This window comes from Vespula pensylvanica, chromosome 13, assembly GCF_014466175.1.
Source record: "Vespula pensylvanica isolate Volc-1 chromosome 13, ASM1446617v1, whole genome shotgun sequence".
Classification (NCBI taxonomy): Eukaryota; Metazoa; Arthropoda; class Insecta; order Hymenoptera; family Vespidae; genus Vespula; species Vespula pensylvanica.
The window spans coordinates 4461753-4479322 of NC_057697.1; the positions used below are offsets into that span (position 1 = coordinate 4461753).

A 17570-nucleotide genomic window follows, 5' to 3' on the forward strand; every position below is an offset into this window, starting at 1 on the left:
AGAGAGAGAGAGAAAGAGGTAGAGAGACAACTATCGTTCATAACTATCGCTCGCGTAAAGACATACATGTAACAACTTCGTACATAATAAATCTTGCGCAATAACTTTATCAAGTACACTTGATAATTGTTTTTTTTAATTATCAAATTAATTAATTGATATGAATTAATTAAATCGATACATTTTTTTTTTTAATTAATTAATTGATATGAATTAATTAATTTTTAAGCATCTATCTAACAGTCTGTGAATTGATGTTAGAGTTGCCAGAATATATAACACTTTATTGTATTTAATATCTCGAATTTCTTTTCTTTTTTCTTTTTTTTTTTCTTTCAATTTTATTTTGATTTAATTTAATGTAATTTGTCTTTTTTGATGTATTGTTCCAAGCAACTCCAACAATAATAATCGATTTATAAACTTAAACAAAGAGAGAGAGAGAGAGAGAGAGAGAGAGAGAGAAAATTAGAAAGAGAGGAAGTGAGAGAGTGAGAGAAAGCTTAACCAACGATATTTTTCCAAATAGGACGAGTCACTTTTTTCTTATTTTTTTCTCTCGCTAATAATGTGGATGATATGCTTTTTTTTTCATTTTTTTTTGTTTTTTATTTTTTGTTATTTTTTCTGTCATGCTTCATCTAACGTGAAGAGTATTTTGTCTTGTTTTTTTATTTTTTTTTTTAATTTTTTTTCCTTTGTTATGTCATTGTAATCGTATTCCATTACGATTTTGAAACTCGACAAGTTATTTGCGCTTTATCGATTTATCGAATTTTAATGTTTTCTCGTGATAAACGAAAATGTATAAATATCTACATTGCCTATTATCAGGGGCTAACAAATTACATACCGTTGAATGCCAATTGCAGATTTTGATGAAGTTAATTGTTTAAATTTAACGTTTTTTTTTTTATATTTATTTATTTATTTATTTTTTTTTATTTTTTCATCTCAAGAGTGGAATACGTCGTTTCAGTTATTGTTATCAAATTGATTGCCAATTTTGAAAATAATTATTATAAATAATTATTAAATCATATCATATATATTTTTGATGCAATCAGACATTTTATTATACGTACGTTTTATATTTTTAAATCGTTTCTGTATACCAAAATTTTACTACAATTATATTAATAAAATAATTTCTTTAAAACGACATTTTTCTTTTTGTGACCTTTTTGATACAATCGATTTATTCCACTTTCAAAATAAAAATTTTAATTATTCTATAAACGAAGATATATTAGATCTTACACTACTTATCATCGATAATTATCGTCTATTAACAGTATCTTTTCTTTCCTTTCTTTGGTTAACAAATATTATCTACTAAATAACAACTAACGATAAAATTAATTAATACTATTAATCGATCTTAGAAACATTTTAAATAAAATACAAATGGCATTCAACGTGTTAACGAAGTATCAACATATTCAGATTGATTAATTTTTAAATTTATATAAATTCTTTTTCTTAAAAACAAAACAAAAAAATATTGTCAAGTTATTTGACAATAAACATTTTTTAACGGAAACAATAAATTTATAAAATCACACTTATCGTCTCAGTCTCTAACAAGTTCATCCTTTTTAGTTAAAATATTATTCAATATTTTTATAGATTTAAATCCCTGGCTTAGAATAGACTCAAACAATATTCTACGAACTTATGGAGATAATAATATTTCAAATAATTTGATTTTATTCTTTGTATGCGTGTTCAATCTGGCGTTACATTAAAAATATATGTTAATTAATTAAATAATTAATAAACAATTTTTATCATTATTCATTATCAACAAAATTTTTGATGTTTCTTTTTCTTTCCTTTTTATTTTCTTAACTGATGATATGAAGTCTACTAAAATGATAAATAAAAAGAAAAAAAGAAAAAAAAAAACTATGAAAAATCGTCTAATTTTTTTTCTTATTTACTTTAAATATCTTTTAATTATTTTCTTCGTTCTATGAGAATATCATAAGTTTGCGCAATTTGTATTTATTGCTCGCGAATTTTATTTCTTTTGCCTTTTCTGTTTTTCTTTTCGCGAGAGAGTAAAGAGTAAAGAGAGTAAAGAGAGTAAGTAAAATACCAGATTTAACACAGCACACAAACGTGCTCGTTTTAATGTTGAACAATCGCATTACTGACTGAGGTCGTAACGTTGGCTAATATTTTCGGTGAGATCGTCGTTGGAAGGTCCGTGTAAATTGTGCTATTTGTTAACATAGTACTTGTCAATACTGTTGTTAGAATGCTAGCAGTTGTCTTTAATTTCGGTATCGTTGTTGATTTCTCTATGGTAGGTAATGTGGAAGACATGGCGTTTGTTATAATATTTATGGTCGTGTTAGTATTTGGGATTATTATTGATTTCCATGGTTTCGGGCATAAATATTTCGTTTGAAACGGTGGACCAAAGCAAGTATCCATTAAATATGCTACCAATGAGCCAATCGTTAAGCCCGTTATATATGACAATGTCATTATATTGCCTGGTATAATGCATAAAATAAAACAAAAACAAGAATTAGTTTAATCGATTTGTTTTCTTTTGTCTTCTTTTAAATCTATTCCGAAGAAATGATTTAAAACATTTTATTTTAAATTGTAAGTATTCGATCATGTTTATTTATTCATTTGTCGTAATTTTTTTTTAATATCCTTTATGTGCTTCTAGATAGGTAATAATTTAAACTCCATTAAAAGCCCATTATAATAGATTAAATATTGAATCTTTTTTAAATAATTTATATTCTGTCCGGAGCCCCTTATGATAGATTAAAATGTTTGTATGCATACATTGCCTGCTATCAAGGGGAGGAACGCGGAAATTATTTAGAGACATAATATTGAAAAGCAATAATTACATTAAAATTAATAAATAGACATAACCGTTCGATGATAATATTTAATTATTTAATTATTTTTATTATTTTCCTAACTCTTCAGAAAGATAAAGAATTAATTAAATCTTAATGATTAATTTTATATCTATATAATTTGTACTTTTTCTTATTTCATTAGTATTTTTATTAATTAATGTTAAGTATTTTATAAAATAAATGATCAATATATATGAATATTTTGACACGAATATTTATAATAAAATATTAGTACGTAATATAAACGATCATTATAAATAAAAATTGTCTCCAGTTTTATTAACTATTTAAAATATTGTCGAATTATTACATTTAATTATTATATTTAATAGTTTTTTTTTGTTTATTAATCGATATAATACTGATCACTTATATTACGTAACGATATATTATTACAAATATTAAAAATAAAATTTATTTGAATTTATCAATTAAAAAATTTTTTAAATATAATGAAGATATAATGAATATTTATGTATATATTAATAAAAAATAATATTCAAAATTGTGATTAATTCCTACCTGCAAGTTCACGATGTTCCTCTGGTACTTTACTAGGCGCCTGAATCATTGGTATACTTCCAACAATACCATTTGTTAAACCAAGTAGCCAGGAGAATACTAATGGATAACATTCGTCGGATAATATAGGAGCGCTTCTTGGTATAGCGCATAATAAAAATAAAGGTATCAGTATAATCCTTGCACTCGAGAAGTAAAGTAAATGAGTACGTTTCCATTGAAATGGTATTGTTGCTAATAACTGTAAAAAATGAAGAAAGAATATTTAACGATAATTAACGAACAATTTTAAATAAGACTCAAATGGATCTTCTTATAAGTTAAAATTAAAGTCAATATTATTTATTAAATAATTCATCGATGTTATATCTAAACGTTAATTTTATCGATATAATTTCTAGTATTAATTAATAGTAATTTAATTGATGGATATATTTGAAGTGTTATAAATTGAATTTTTTCGTTTCTTCTTTTTTTTTTTTAATTTGATTTACTCAAATCTTTTTTTTAAATGTATTGTTATAGTAATTTTATTTTTATTTATTACCTTGCCAAAGAGATCAGAAACATTGAAAGCTGTCATCAAGATGACCGGCATCCATGATTCGTATTTGCAAGATACAATTTCTGACACTATTCCTGGATATAAACAAAGAGTTACGAAATATGCAATTCCGATGCTAGCCATGTATGGGAAGATAAGTTTTGAGACTTCGTATCTTGCCAGTAATCCTCCTGAAAATAATCCAAATGAAAGAATTCTTATTAATTTCAAAAAAAAAAGAAGAAAAAGTATAAAAAGAAAAAAAGAAAAAGATATGACAATTTGTTCTTTTAAAAGTATTGTCCAATTGCTTTAAAAATGACGATCATTTTGCAGCAAATTGATATTAAAATTTAACAAAATCGGCCAGATCGATTTTTATCAGATTCGGTCGAAAAAAAAAAAAGAAAAGAAAAAATGCCTTATAACATGAAGATTTACTCTAATAAATATCGGATACATAATTTTAAATATTGATCATCAGTATCTAACGAAACATCTCTAATCGAATTCTTAAAAAATGCTTTTAATCAAAATTTGCGTACGTAGAATATTGAAAGGAATCATATAGAGTTTTCAATTAATTGCTTAAACAATATTATTTTATCTAACAATTAAATGTGAACAAGAAACTTACTTTTAATACCAGACCAAGGTTTACTATTTTGATTAGCGTAAGAGCCTCTCATTACCACAACGTCTTCAACTTTATAAGTTGGACCAGCACTTCCTGGTAGATTTCCAGAAGTTGCACTGGGCTCGTAAACAGGATTACTAAAGGAGAATGCTGAGTATTGTCCGATACCTAAATGGAATAAAAATAATTTTTCCAAAATTACTAAAGAAATTACTCTCCTTTTTTTCTCCCTCTTTATATATTTCTTTTTTTTTTTTTTTTAAATCAACGAATTAATCATAAATTCGATTGAACAATTTATATAAATTATAAATTATTAAATTATAACATTAATATAAAAAAAGAAAAAAGAAAAAAATCGTTTCTTTAAATACATAAAAAAAAAAAAAAAAAAGGAAATTAAATTAAATAATATTTGTACGTTCAAAAATATATTACCATTTATATCTGTACTTGCACTAGCAGAATCAATTCCCAATGGACTGGTTTGTATCTTCAAAATTCCGTATTGACCTTTAGTTGGGTCACCCACCTGGTCAAGCGGATCCATCTGTCGAATGAAATCATTTAATCTCTGAATCTCTCATCGTTATTGCCAACGTTAAAATCACTCGGTTACCAGGCCAACGTCCTCCATTGGTTCCAATGTAATACGATTTCTCTCTTGACATAGTGTTATGTAGAATTGTACGAAATCAGTCTTTCGTACTACTTGATGTAACACGAAACACATCAGTATCGTCAAATTCGACAATGCGAAGAACATCGACGTATTACCACGTTCATCTTCCAGCAACGATTTCGTCAAAATTCGATTAATCGAAACCCAAAATCCAGCAACACCTATGTACAAAATCGTTGAATAAAATTTTCTTAAATAAACCTCGTTAATTCATTAATCGTTACGATCAATTAAATTGTCAACGCAATAAATAGATTATTTTTCCAAACTATCTTTTTTTTTTTTTTGTATTTTTTCACTAAAGGAAAAAAAATGTTAAACGATTGATAACTACTTTTGTTTTATTCATTTTTCTCTTTTTCCAAATTTAATATCTACTTACTCTCTCCGGTCATAACGGCTTGTGTATATCGACTAGGAAGCATCGAAGTATATCCATAAAAGCTTGATTGTTGGACTGTTAATTAGCAAAGATATTTTTTAATAGAAAATAAAAGATTTCGATGATTTTATAAAGAAATTATAACGAAGAATAATAACAATGGACACGATACCTGTACAACCAAGCGAGACAATGGCAACAGCTATTAAATTTATATTATATGAAGTAGTAGCACCAAATAGTTCCCACCAAATTTCGCATATTACCACGAAATTCAATGTAACGAACGAAACCAAGTAACCTGGTAAACAAACGACGATAACGATCATGATAATAATTATAAATAAAATTCAATAAAAATGTATTGTATACTTATACATATATACATATCCCTTACCAAAAGTTATTCGCATGTTCAGAGACAGTGTTTCAACTAAAATGTTATTAGCGAATACTGCAAAAAAGGCCATTGTAATATAAACGACTGACATGTCGAATATTACTGTCGTACCGGGGTATCTTGTTTGAAAGTAATCCACAGCGATTATGAAGCTGTAATCATAAGATATGACGACATATTGCGATATAATATATATACTTTTTATAAACGTTAAAACTGATGGCATATCATATAAAATTAGATATATTTATATATATATATAATTTTATATTATATATTTATTCTATATACATATTATTTTATATATGCTTTTATATTATATATTTATATTATATATACATATGTATAAACGAGCAATCTTTTAATATTATTTTATTATTTATTAGATTTGTAACTAAATTAGTAAATTAAAATATAAAGGAATATGTTATAATTACTTAAACATTTTAATATATATATATATATATATATATATATATATAATTTGACATTTTACTATAAAAAAATAAAAATTATTAAAATAATGTAATAGTTTAACAAGTTCTTAAAAAAATTATTGAAGTAAAAATATAAATAAATAATTTATAACAACTTAAACATCACACATATATATATATATATATATATATATATATATATGTATGTATATATATATAATTCGATATTTTATCGTAAAAAATAAAAATTATTGAAATAATATAACAGTTCAATGTGAACAAAAAATTATTAAACTAAAAAATATAAATAGATATATCATAATTATCTACAACTTATGTAAAAACTATATATATAAATCTATAAAATTCAACAATTTCTTATAAAAAATAAATTTTTCTAATGAAAGAATATATAATAATGTCATGCTTGAATTGACGATTTAATTCGGAATCTCTCATTGATTCCGCAAGGTGGTTCAATCGATTACAGTGTCTATGTTCTACAAAGGTCAGACCACGAGACACTATTTAGTATTCGAAGGTCTTTGACATAGGCTCTGAAAATGTATATGATACGCATTCACACTATAAATATATATATATATATATATATATATATATATAACATTAAAAAATGATTAATATGACCTGTTGTACGGTAGTAGGAAGCCTATTCCACCAAGTATCAAGGCCAGATAGATGAAGTTGCATTTGTCGACCGGTGGTGAAAGATGTGTAAATCCATTAGACAATTTAAATTCATTCATGCCTCTTGCTTTTCCTAATTGCACATATCCACGACTGAGATTTTCGTCCATTTTGTTCTTTTTTATCAATTTTTCTTTTAAGCACTTAGAATGATTAGGATCGACGAATTTTAAAGTAGTGGAGATTAGAAACTTTGGAGGATCGATCAAATGGATTTTTTTTTTTCTTTTTAGAGATACATGATAGGAGTCGGTGTTGGATACTTATAGTTTATTTTGAGTCGTCCAAACTGAAAGATAACTCGAGAATTAGGGAGGAAAAAAGAGAACAGAGATAGATAAGTAGAAGAGAAGAAGAAGAAGAAGAAGAAGAAGAAGAAGAAAAGGAAAGTCGCACCATATACACACTTCTCACTGATCGGTTAACAGCACCTGATCAACGCGTTATTTATTTCTTCTCAACACTTCGTTCAGACGTATGTTTCGTGCCGGAATATCACAGGCGCATGCTTTGAAATTTGTCTCATTGATTTCTGCGCGCGCAAACATTCTATCGTTTTCGTGACTCTTCATAGCTGACAATAAGTATCAACTTTCTCCTCTTGTCGGTAAAGAAAAAACATTTATTTATTTACTAAAACGATTTATTTGAAATACACGACGAAATTTCGACACATTGCGTGTTGGCATGAAAAAATATCATTTTATAATATTAATTGTTAATAACGTATTAGAGCTGATTCGAAATATCATTTTTGCATTTTTCTTTTTTTTTTCTTTTATCCTTTTTTTTTTTTTTTTTTTTTTTCAAAAATTGAATACGTCAATATGTTTTGTTTCTTATTTTTTTAATGATTAATTAATCAATTACGAAGGAACGTATGGATAAATAAATTAATTAAAGTTTAAATAATCTTTTTATTAATTTAATCGCGTTCATTTATTTATTTTATTTCATTATCAATTTATTGATAATGAAACTTTTATCTCCTTGCAGTAGTTTTATTATTAACTATTATTAGGAATCAAAAATTTCTTATCGACAAGTAATTTTACCGACGGAATATAAAATTTATCGACTGTGTATTAAATGAATTAAAATTATCGACGGATTATGTTTCATACAAATATAATTATATACGATTGATAAGTAAATTTAATTGATTTATTACTATGATATTAATGTTCTTAAATTAAACAATTAACGAATTGATTATATTCAAGTATTTTCATAGATCTTCGAAAAGAATTATAATAAATTAATTAATACAAATAAAAGAACAATTATTAAGCATTTGTTTTCTTTACTATTAAATAAATAATGAATATATGTATATATATATATACACATATATATATATTATATAGAATAACAATTTAAACAATATTTACTATATAAATGATTTATAGTAACTACTGAGTCATCTGGTGTTAAAAGAAGAAAGTAATGTAGTTGAAAGATCGCCATTTGTAAGCGACAGGCAAAACAAAAGTTGAATTTTGTAAAAGTTAACAAGAACGTATTAAAAGTGATGTTTTTAAAAGATTTATTTTCGTTTAATTAGTATAAAATATCGGCTTAATAAAATGCCTACATCGTGTAGTGTATATGGTTGCAATAATAGGTACTCGAAAGAGAAAAAGTTTCAATTTTTTACGCAAGTATCATTTTCCTTAAATTATTATTTTTTTCTTTCTAACATTCAATAACTAAACGATATTTGTTGTGTGCATATATATATACACACACACACATACATATATATATATATATATCAAGTAAACAAGTATAATTTTACTGTTATTAAAGTAACAATTTAGACTAATGTCAATAGCATTTGTATCGTATACATATAATGTAATATATCTGTAATATATCTAAATACATGTAATATATCTGTTTATATATATATTCTTTTATAGATTTCCATTCAAGAATGAACATAGACTCGCAGCTTGGATAACGGCTGTTAACAGAAAAGATTGGAAGCCATCTAAGGCAAGTAGAATTTGTAGCGCACATTTCAAGCCGCAAGATTTCTTGCATCGTCCTGGTACAGCTTGGTATCCATATATCAGACGTTTAAAGCACGATGCTGTTCCATCTATATTTTCAAACTATTCTAATCATTTGGAATCGAGCAAGTCGGAATTAGAAAAAGAAAAGTTTGTGACATCTGTTAGAAAAGAGTCCAAATGTTCTAACGAACTAAAACAAAGTTTTGACGATCCACAATTATATTCTAATGGATTAAACAAAGTAACTTTAGAAGTAGAAAACAACGAGGAACAAATGGAAGTTGATTTTACAGATTTGGAGAAAGATTTAATAATCGACGAATTACAACATGAAATTCATATATTGAAACAACAAATAAATAGAAAGGATACAAAGATAGAACGTATGAAAGAATTGATATCACGTTTGCAAGACAGAAGAATCGATAATTTTTTTTGGAAATTACTAAAAGATAACAGAGTGTACATTCTTACTCCACAAAGACGTTAAGTCTGTGGCGCCACAGATAAATTAATGTTATTTTGAATCAGTATTTTTCTCATTAACTATAAACTATGACATATTTTGACAAGAATTTTGATTTAGCAAAATTTCTTCAATTTGTACAAGTTTATATCAATGATCGTAAACATAAAAAATTCATCATATCAGAAGTTTCAAAAATTTTTATACGCCATCTGCGTTAGCGGCGCCACCAATGCGGCGCCACATCCCTACTATACGTGGCTCTTATGTGGAAGAGGTTACTGTATTGTCATCATCAATTTGTGACGGACACAAAATTCAAAAGCATCGAGTTGTTTCTTGTATATGTGGTTTTAAATGTAACAACGATTTTTATAATCAATTAATAACAATAATTCGATGTATTGAACGAATGTTTCGTCTTGAATACAAAAACCTTCGTTGTTACTCTTTGTGGCGCCACCGAGTTGCTTTGTGCAAGTATCTTGTGGTCTAGTGTGGCGCGGTAATGTTACTTATAAGGAACACATAGATACAACATGGAAGATATCAATAATATAAATACTGAAGATTTTATTTCGGAAATTGAATTACGTCCAGCTATTTGGGAATTATCCAGTGATGATTATACAAATAAAATTACCAAGAAGAACGCTTGGGAAGAAGTTATTAGAAAATTCTGTCCAGAATTTGAAAGAAAGTCTAATGCAGAAAAAAATAATATTGGTAAGTTTTTCAGTTTCCAAAACATTTTTAAAGTGAATATAGTATTCGAATTACAATTACTTGTTTGCTTTTCCTGATTTACTTAGGAAAAATTTTTGTTTATATTACTGTGTTGTATCTTGTATGTTGATCTTTGACTTATATCGACATACGATGAATAATAGAATTAAAAATAGCTGAAAGAATGAACTGATGGAAGAATGAATTTTGTTCACGTTATGGTGTTTCAAGGAGTCATTATCTTTACAGCCTTACGTTTCCAAAGAAAATGGAAGAGTTTGCGAGACTGTTATTCTAGAGAATTATTAAAAATGAAAAAGGAAAAATCAGGTTCGGGGACCCCTGCTAATCGAAAGCAGTATATGTATTATAACAAATTGAGCTTTTTACAAACTGTTGTAAAACCGATGTCAGGCGTAATAGAAAATGTAGATAATATGACGATGTTGGTGAAGAAAGAACCAGAAAGGCAAGGAGAAATGGAAGCTAGTCTAAAATCACGTTCTCGAAATAAGAGAAATATATCTGATATGAAACAGTTGGAGGAAGATAAGCTTTTCGTAAGCGTAGCTGAAAAATTAATAAGAGGAAAGAGTCAAGAAACTATGGAAAAGGATGAGGACACATTATTTGTGTTGTCGTTAGTACCTGAGTTAAAAAAGATTCCAGATGATATCAAGCTCGATGTTAAATGTGAACTATTAAATGTTTTTAAGAAAGCTAGATTAAGTCAAAGCTTTCCCTCTTCTGCGTCATCACCCTCAACGTGTTCGATTCCTTCTTTAAATTTTCCATTTACTAATCAATGCCAATTTACGCAAGGCTATAAACAAAATAATCAATCCAATGTAAATAGATCCACTACTCATACACAAACAGCAACATATTCGTATCCGCAAACGCAAAGTCCACTTTCATCTTCGGTACACACAACGCCTTCTCCAACATCATCACAACTTTCACATTCTTCGCAAAATTCATATATTGATTTTACCGATAACATGTAGTTCAATATAAATATCCAAGATTTATGTATAATTATATTTTATATCTTACAATTGGAAGGAGTAATTTTGAATTTTAAGAGAAATAAAATCTTCTAAACTCTAAAGCTAGTTTTGACTATAAAGAAAATCTATTAGATATATCTGTATTTTTTGGTATAACAATTTGTCAAATTTTTTGAATATTTGGATGTTGAAAAAAGAAGTATCATTATTTTCTCACAAGCTATTATATTTTATATTTTATACATGTAGCTCTTATATACAAAATCAGTTTCATAAAATTTTTATAGGCTAATCGTGGCTCACTTAATACCGTATATAAATCTAAGGGTGGCGTTAGCGTCGACAGATATATATTCATCTTTCGTTGAAAGAATGTGTGACTTCAGCGACAAGATGGGCAAAATATGAAATAGAAACGTAATAGAGAAACACTGCCCCCACTATGCGTCCATCTTATCGGTCTATAAGCTTATTTGAGGTTACATACCTCTTCTATTTGACCTAATAATCGAGTTAGTAGAGTTAGAGTATTAGTGTAGTAGGGTGAATTATGAGGTAAATTTTTTACTCTCATATTTATATCTTTTTTATGTTAATAATGTAATTTTTGCAATAATTTACATTAGAGCAGCGTCGATACAATTTTGATTTACGATAAATTCATAGAGAATAATAATTAATACAATTGTTACATATAATAGTACATAAACTTGCGACAAAAGAAAGAAACGAAAAATTTTGTCGATTATTTTGTCAAAAGAGAAAGAAAATATATAATAATTAGTGAATAGTTATATATTATAAATAATATTATTTTGATAAAAATTAAAACGTGTTAATATTTTTTTTCTTTATGCTTACCCTATAAGTCTAGTTCACGTTATATTATTTTCGTATTATTATTACTATTATTATTACTAATAATAATACTAATAATATATAATAAAATAATATAATAATTGTAGTTGACTTGATCGATTTTTTATTTCAGGACGAATGAGCAGTTAATGCCACAAATGGATGATGCGGAGTATTTTCTTTTTTTTTTTTTTTTTAATTTTTAGCGTCATTTAAAAGGAACGAATATGGATCTTTCGAATATTTATTTGATTCCTTTTTTTATCAAAATTGTTCGAATATTTTTAATGAATAATCGTTCGAGCTATATAAATAAAATATTATTCTTATTCACGATAATCTTTGTTGATAACGTACTACAAATTCGCAATATTTTCTGATATCGAAAGAGAGATTTGTATTATAAAAAGAAAAAGAAATTAAATATAAAATAAAAAAAAAAAAAGAAAAACTAAATAAATTAATTATAAGATAGAATATATTTTTGAAATATTTGAATGTTAATATATATCGTTGAATAATATCGTCGTTATCAATTATGAAAAAAAGAAAAAAAAAAAAAAGGAACAAAAATATTACGATTCGAGATAAGTTCATATCGGAAGATATATAAAAAGTCGACATCTTGTATTTTAATCATTCGGTATAACCTCTCTCAAAAAGTAAAATCGAAATTTTTTTTGTTTATACAAAATGATCCGACAAATTCAATAGTGATAATATCCTGTAATAGGAATCATGGCATCCGAATCAAGATATTTCCGGTAACATAATTCCGTTTAAAATCCGATCAAAGAGAGAGAGAGAGAGAGAGAGAAAGAAAGAGGAAGAGGGACAATATTGAAAATAAAAGGAATAAAAAAAAAAAAAGAAAAAGATAACAGAAAGAAAGAGAAGAAAAAGAAGCTAACATGAACGCATTCTCTGAAAATCCATTTTTTTTCTTTGTGGATAATGCTCATCCTATATTTCCTATGGATGTTTTTCAAGATGCCGGCAAAATAATAGAATTATCGGACACCGGATGTGATGCAATTTCTCCGTCGTCTTCGGTTCGACAAAAAAAAGATAAAAATCAATCATATTGCGAAAAGAAGGTACCCCGTCATGATCCAGCATCGAAAAATATACGAAAAATATTCGATCAGAAACAAGAAACAAATAGGGTTTGTTTCAATTATTATATGCAAATTTTAAATAACAAAATTAAATACGATAATTATTTTAATTAGTTAATAAGATACGTTTTACATACGATACGATAAAATGCAATTTTTATTGCGGAAGGAAAAAGAAAAATTGAAACGAAATGAAATTAATAGAAAGAAACATATTTGCAGTATTTTATATCATAAGTATTTTATATTGTATTGGGTGTTCTGATTAATAAATAGGGAAATATTTTAGGGCTGGTTTTAGGATATAAAAACAATAGAAAAAAAGGTTCATATAAATATATATACTATTTGAGTTTATTTTTGAGCTAGATATATATATTATATTTTATATTATATTTAATTTAAAAAAGTGAAATATGGATGTATATATTTCTTTTTATTAATTGTGTATAATTATATTTATTAATTATATATATTTTATAATTATATATAATAAGAAATAATATGTATATATATATATATATATTATTTTATTTCGTCTATTGATTTCATTTCGTTTCCATTTTCTTTTTCTTTTTATTATTATGTAAATTAATGTTTTTATATTCACATATATATAATATTATATATTTTTTATATATAAACAATTTAAATAGGAAGAATTCCAGAAAAAAAGTAACACGAGAGGCAACACATCAACTACAGACAAAACACCACCGAAGAAAATAAAAACGAAAGAATTTTTGAGGGAAAGATCTAAAACTATGAATCGAGAGAATAATGAAAAAATTGATCAATGGGAACGCAATATAGCTGATTTTGAAAGTATATTAAGAGGTCAAGGAAATTTTGTAGATGTCACCGACGATTCCGATTTGTCAAATTATTTACTTGAAAAGGCAACTAATGGAAAAAACAAAAGGGAAGAAAAAGAAACTCGAAAAAAAGTTTTTGATCCGTACAAAAATTCGAATGAATCGACATCTACTACAAAATTATCTCAATCGCGTCATGGTTCGAATGATTTAGAAAATGATAATAATAAAAGAAAACGAATTTTTTCCCCAACGTGTTCGTCGCAAAAAAAGAAAGAAAATTTCTCGAAACCTATATTCAATGACATCACAGATAACACCAAGATAAGAAATGATTTTTCATTCGTAAATAATGTTAACGAAAGAAATGACGAAATGTTGAAAGATTTTGACAAAGAAATCAAAAAATCGATCGATCGTGCTGTGGATATAGACAGTATTTCGGATATGTTTGAGAATTTTGATGAAAATGTAATAAAAAAGAGTGAAAATATTAATGAAGAAAAAAATGATTTGAAGTTGGAAAAACAAGAAAACGTGGAAATTTTGAAAAATAATTTTAATCGTCAAGATGTTAATCATGAAACGGATAACAAAACGTTATTTGAAAGGAGAAAGGGCACTTCGAGAAGTGCCGATCTCGATAAAATGAAATATCGTGACAATATGGCGAAACGTAACGTTAATAAAAATTCGATGAAATCGGATAAAAATAATTTTGCGACATCAAAAATTCAAGATAACGATAATAATATCGAGAGGGAAAATTTTAATAATAAAAATAATAAAACGAAGTCGAGAGTTTTACCGAAAAGTGCAGGCTCGTTTTCTCGACGAAAGGAAGATATTCAAAAAGAAAAAATCGAATTGAAAAAGGAAATAAACATGGCGTTCTCTTTCGACGATAATTCCGATGCGTCGAAAAAATTGAAAAAGAATATCAAGGAAAAATCACCGACTAGAAATCAAATTTCTGGATATTCTTTATCAAAATCTGTTAGAGAAGAAAAGGAAAATGACAAAGCGGGTATTCAAAGAAAAGATTTAGAAAATATCGGCGCCATTTTTATATCCTCAGCTATGAAAAACTCTAAAAGATGGTCGAATTCAAAGACGACCGATAAGGAGGGTAAAAATCTCCAAAGCAATAACGATCTGAAAAATAAATCTGATCAATTAGAAAGTAACAAGATTGAAGAAGCTAACAGCAATGAAACATCATCTTTTTCAAAAATTCATTCGACGATTTCAAATCTTTTAAAATTATCGGATAAAACGGAAAAATCGATGAGATCAAGAATACCGATCGCGATTTCTCGATTGAAAAAGGAATTAGGAGACAATTTTGATATTTCTAAATTAGAAAATCGTAGAAGATCGAGATCGAGATCGAAAGTGGTCATTAGAGAAAATAATCGATTGAAAGATAACAAAATTGACGAATCAACGTCGACTGCTATAATTTTGGTCGACAAATCGGATTGCACGAGAGACGATGATAATGAAGAAAACGATCGAGAAAAATCTAGATCGAATTCGTCGAATAGAAAATTCGAAGGAGCTCGTAAAAAGAAAATGGACGTTGAATTGAAAGTTTTCAAAATGGCAAAAGCTGAAAAAGAGGAAAGGAGAAAAGAATTTGAGAAATGTGGTTTACGTGAGCCAGTGAAGAAACTGAAAAATGGATCTCAGGAAATGATCGATATTGCTGTTACGATACTTGAAAGGAAATCGGAAGGGGTAAAAACATCTTCGAATTCTGACGATAAACATCTTGAAAACGTTCATGCGAATCAGGAAGAAGGTTATTCGAAACCTTATTCTTTGAGAAGCGGCATATATTCCAGATACTTTCCTAATCTTTCATCCAAAACTTATCGAACTTAATTTTTTTTTCGTTATTTTTATAGTATCACAAATATATACAAAAAATCATACTATCTATTGTCCTTTTAAATGCAAATTCGATTATAATTTTTCAATATTAAATAAAAAATATTAATAAGGAAAATTTCATAGGACTAATTTATACGTAGTATTCAAATTTTTATCTATATATAGATATCTGTCTCATGTTACTAAAATATTTGATTTTAGGCGAATACTTCTTGACTAATACTTCTTAAATAGTAATAAACAAATATATACAAAAGCAATAACGTTTAATAAATGACTAACAACGTATTAAATGTGTAAAGCAATTGTATCAAATTTTTAGAATATTTTTATGATTTTCTAAAAGTTGAAGGCAGCAATAGTAGAAACTATTTTATCGATCGGTAAAAACTCAGTCAATAATAGTTCAGTTCTTGTTATGTCGGCCGAGAGGAAGTTGGTAAATGAGATAACTGCGTTTTATCGATCGGTACAAAATCGGTCGGAATATTAGGATCCTGTTTTATCAACTGGTTAAAAAAATTAAAATTTTTATCGCTTTTTATTTTTGAAATGATTGTTTTTAACAAATATATCTATGTAATATATGTATGAAATAAAAAATGTATGAATCTGTATATACAAATGCTATAAAAAAAATTAAATTAGATCACAGTTTACTGAGAACAGCTTAAAAGATAATATTTATTGCTAAGAGGTAAAAGGATTTAGTTAAGAAATTATACCAAAAGCTCAATGTTTGATGTTTTTTTAAAGTAATTATTGACGTACTTGATAAATCTGTTAATTAATCGATTAACAAGTACATTAATATGCATATAATAAAAAACCAATGTAATTAATATAATCCAAATGAAAAATTGTTGATAAATTCTTATGTTACGTATATTTGTATTATTATTCTATTCATTTTCAAGTAGTTGACGTTAAACGTGTGATTTCAGAAAAATGATTTATTTGCATTACAAATTTAAAGTAATTAAAATATAAAATAATTGAAAACAATAATTGTATATATATAAAATGTTAGATATTACAATTTTTTTTACTATACAAATTTCAAATAATAATTAAATATTTTTCATTGTTATATAATAAATATTTATAAGCCCAGTCATTTGATCGATTTACGATTTCATCTTGAATATATACATATATATTATTTTTTTCGATTATCATTAACTATTTGTAATGTCTTAAATTCTCTTGTTAATCAATTTCTCACCTTTGGTTTTTTTTCTTTTGTTTGAGAAATTTTTGTCACTTCCTATTTCTATCATAACCGGTCATTTGATCGGTGTAGAAATTTCCTATCATTTTCTAAATTTGTCTACTTGGGATCTTATCTTTGGATTTAAATATTAAAACTATAGATAGTTGTATTCATCTTAACATGATTTTGCTTTAATTTTATATCTAATGAACAGACTTATCGAGAATAAGTAAAATAGTTACAA

The 17570-nt window shown here is 26.3% G+C and overlaps 5 protein-coding genes across 6 annotated transcripts; 4 read left to right on the plus strand and 1 right to left on the minus strand.

The window, feature by feature from the left end:
- Nucleotides 1-1851: 1851 nt before the first annotated feature.
- Nucleotides 1852-7719, minus strand: LOC122633719 (equilibrative nucleoside transporter 4). 2 transcript variants are annotated; one of them, XM_043822009.1, is made up of 11 exons: nt 7603-7719; nt 7147-7495; nt 6059-6213; nt 5834-5962; nt 5662-5736; nt 5217-5440; nt 5036-5147; nt 4598-4765; nt 3964-4151; nt 3417-3657; nt 1852-2504 (listed from the first exon to the last, which is right to left on the minus strand). In XM_043822009.1, the coding sequence occupies exons 2-11, from the start codon at nt 7314-7316 to the stop codon at nt 2134-2136; spliced, it is 1833 nt and encodes a 610-aa protein (XP_043677944.1). In that variant the 5' UTR covers nt 7317-7495; nt 7603-7719; the 3' UTR covers nt 1852-2133. The 2 variants fall into 2 exon arrangements, with proteins under 2 accessions (XP_043677944.1, XP_043677943.1); XM_043822008.1 differs by lacking the exon at nt 7603-7719 and having other exon boundaries at nt 7147-7574.
- A 931-nt stretch (nt 7720-8650) lies between these two features.
- On the plus strand, nt 8651-9714 carry LOC122633723 (THAP domain-containing protein 1-like). Its single transcript, XM_043822016.1, has 2 exons — nt 8651-8863; nt 9129-9714. The coding sequence occupies exons 1-2, from the start codon at nt 8793-8795 to the stop codon at nt 9712-9714; spliced, it is 657 nt and encodes a 218-aa protein (XP_043677951.1). The 5' UTR covers nt 8651-8792.
- Nucleotides 9715-9737: 23 nt separating this feature from the next.
- LOC122633722 lies at nt 9738-11527 on the plus strand. Its single transcript, XM_043822015.1, has 2 exons — nt 9738-10416; nt 10666-11527. The coding sequence occupies exons 1-2, from the start codon at nt 10230-10232 to the stop codon at nt 11421-11423; spliced, it is 945 nt and encodes a 314-aa protein (XP_043677950.1). The 5' UTR covers nt 9738-10229; the 3' UTR covers nt 11424-11527.
- A 1586-nt stretch (nt 11528-13113) lies between these two features.
- LOC122633954 lies at nt 13114-14545 on the plus strand. Its single transcript, XM_043822450.1, has 3 exons — nt 13114-13450; nt 14059-14301; nt 14531-14545. Exons 1-3 carry the CDS (start codon nt 13196-13198, stop codon nt 14543-14545), a joined length of 513 nt encoding a protein of 170 aa, XP_043678385.1. The 5' UTR covers nt 13114-13195.
- LOC122633721 (putative uncharacterized protein DDB_G0274405) lies at nt 14263-16159 on the plus strand. The gene has a single exon (XM_043822014.1). It carries the CDS (start codon nt 14593-14595, stop codon nt 16102-16104), a length of 1512 nt encoding a protein of 503 aa, XP_043677949.1. The 5' UTR covers nt 14263-14592; the 3' UTR covers nt 16105-16159.
- Nucleotides 16160-17570: the final 1411 nt, after the last annotated feature.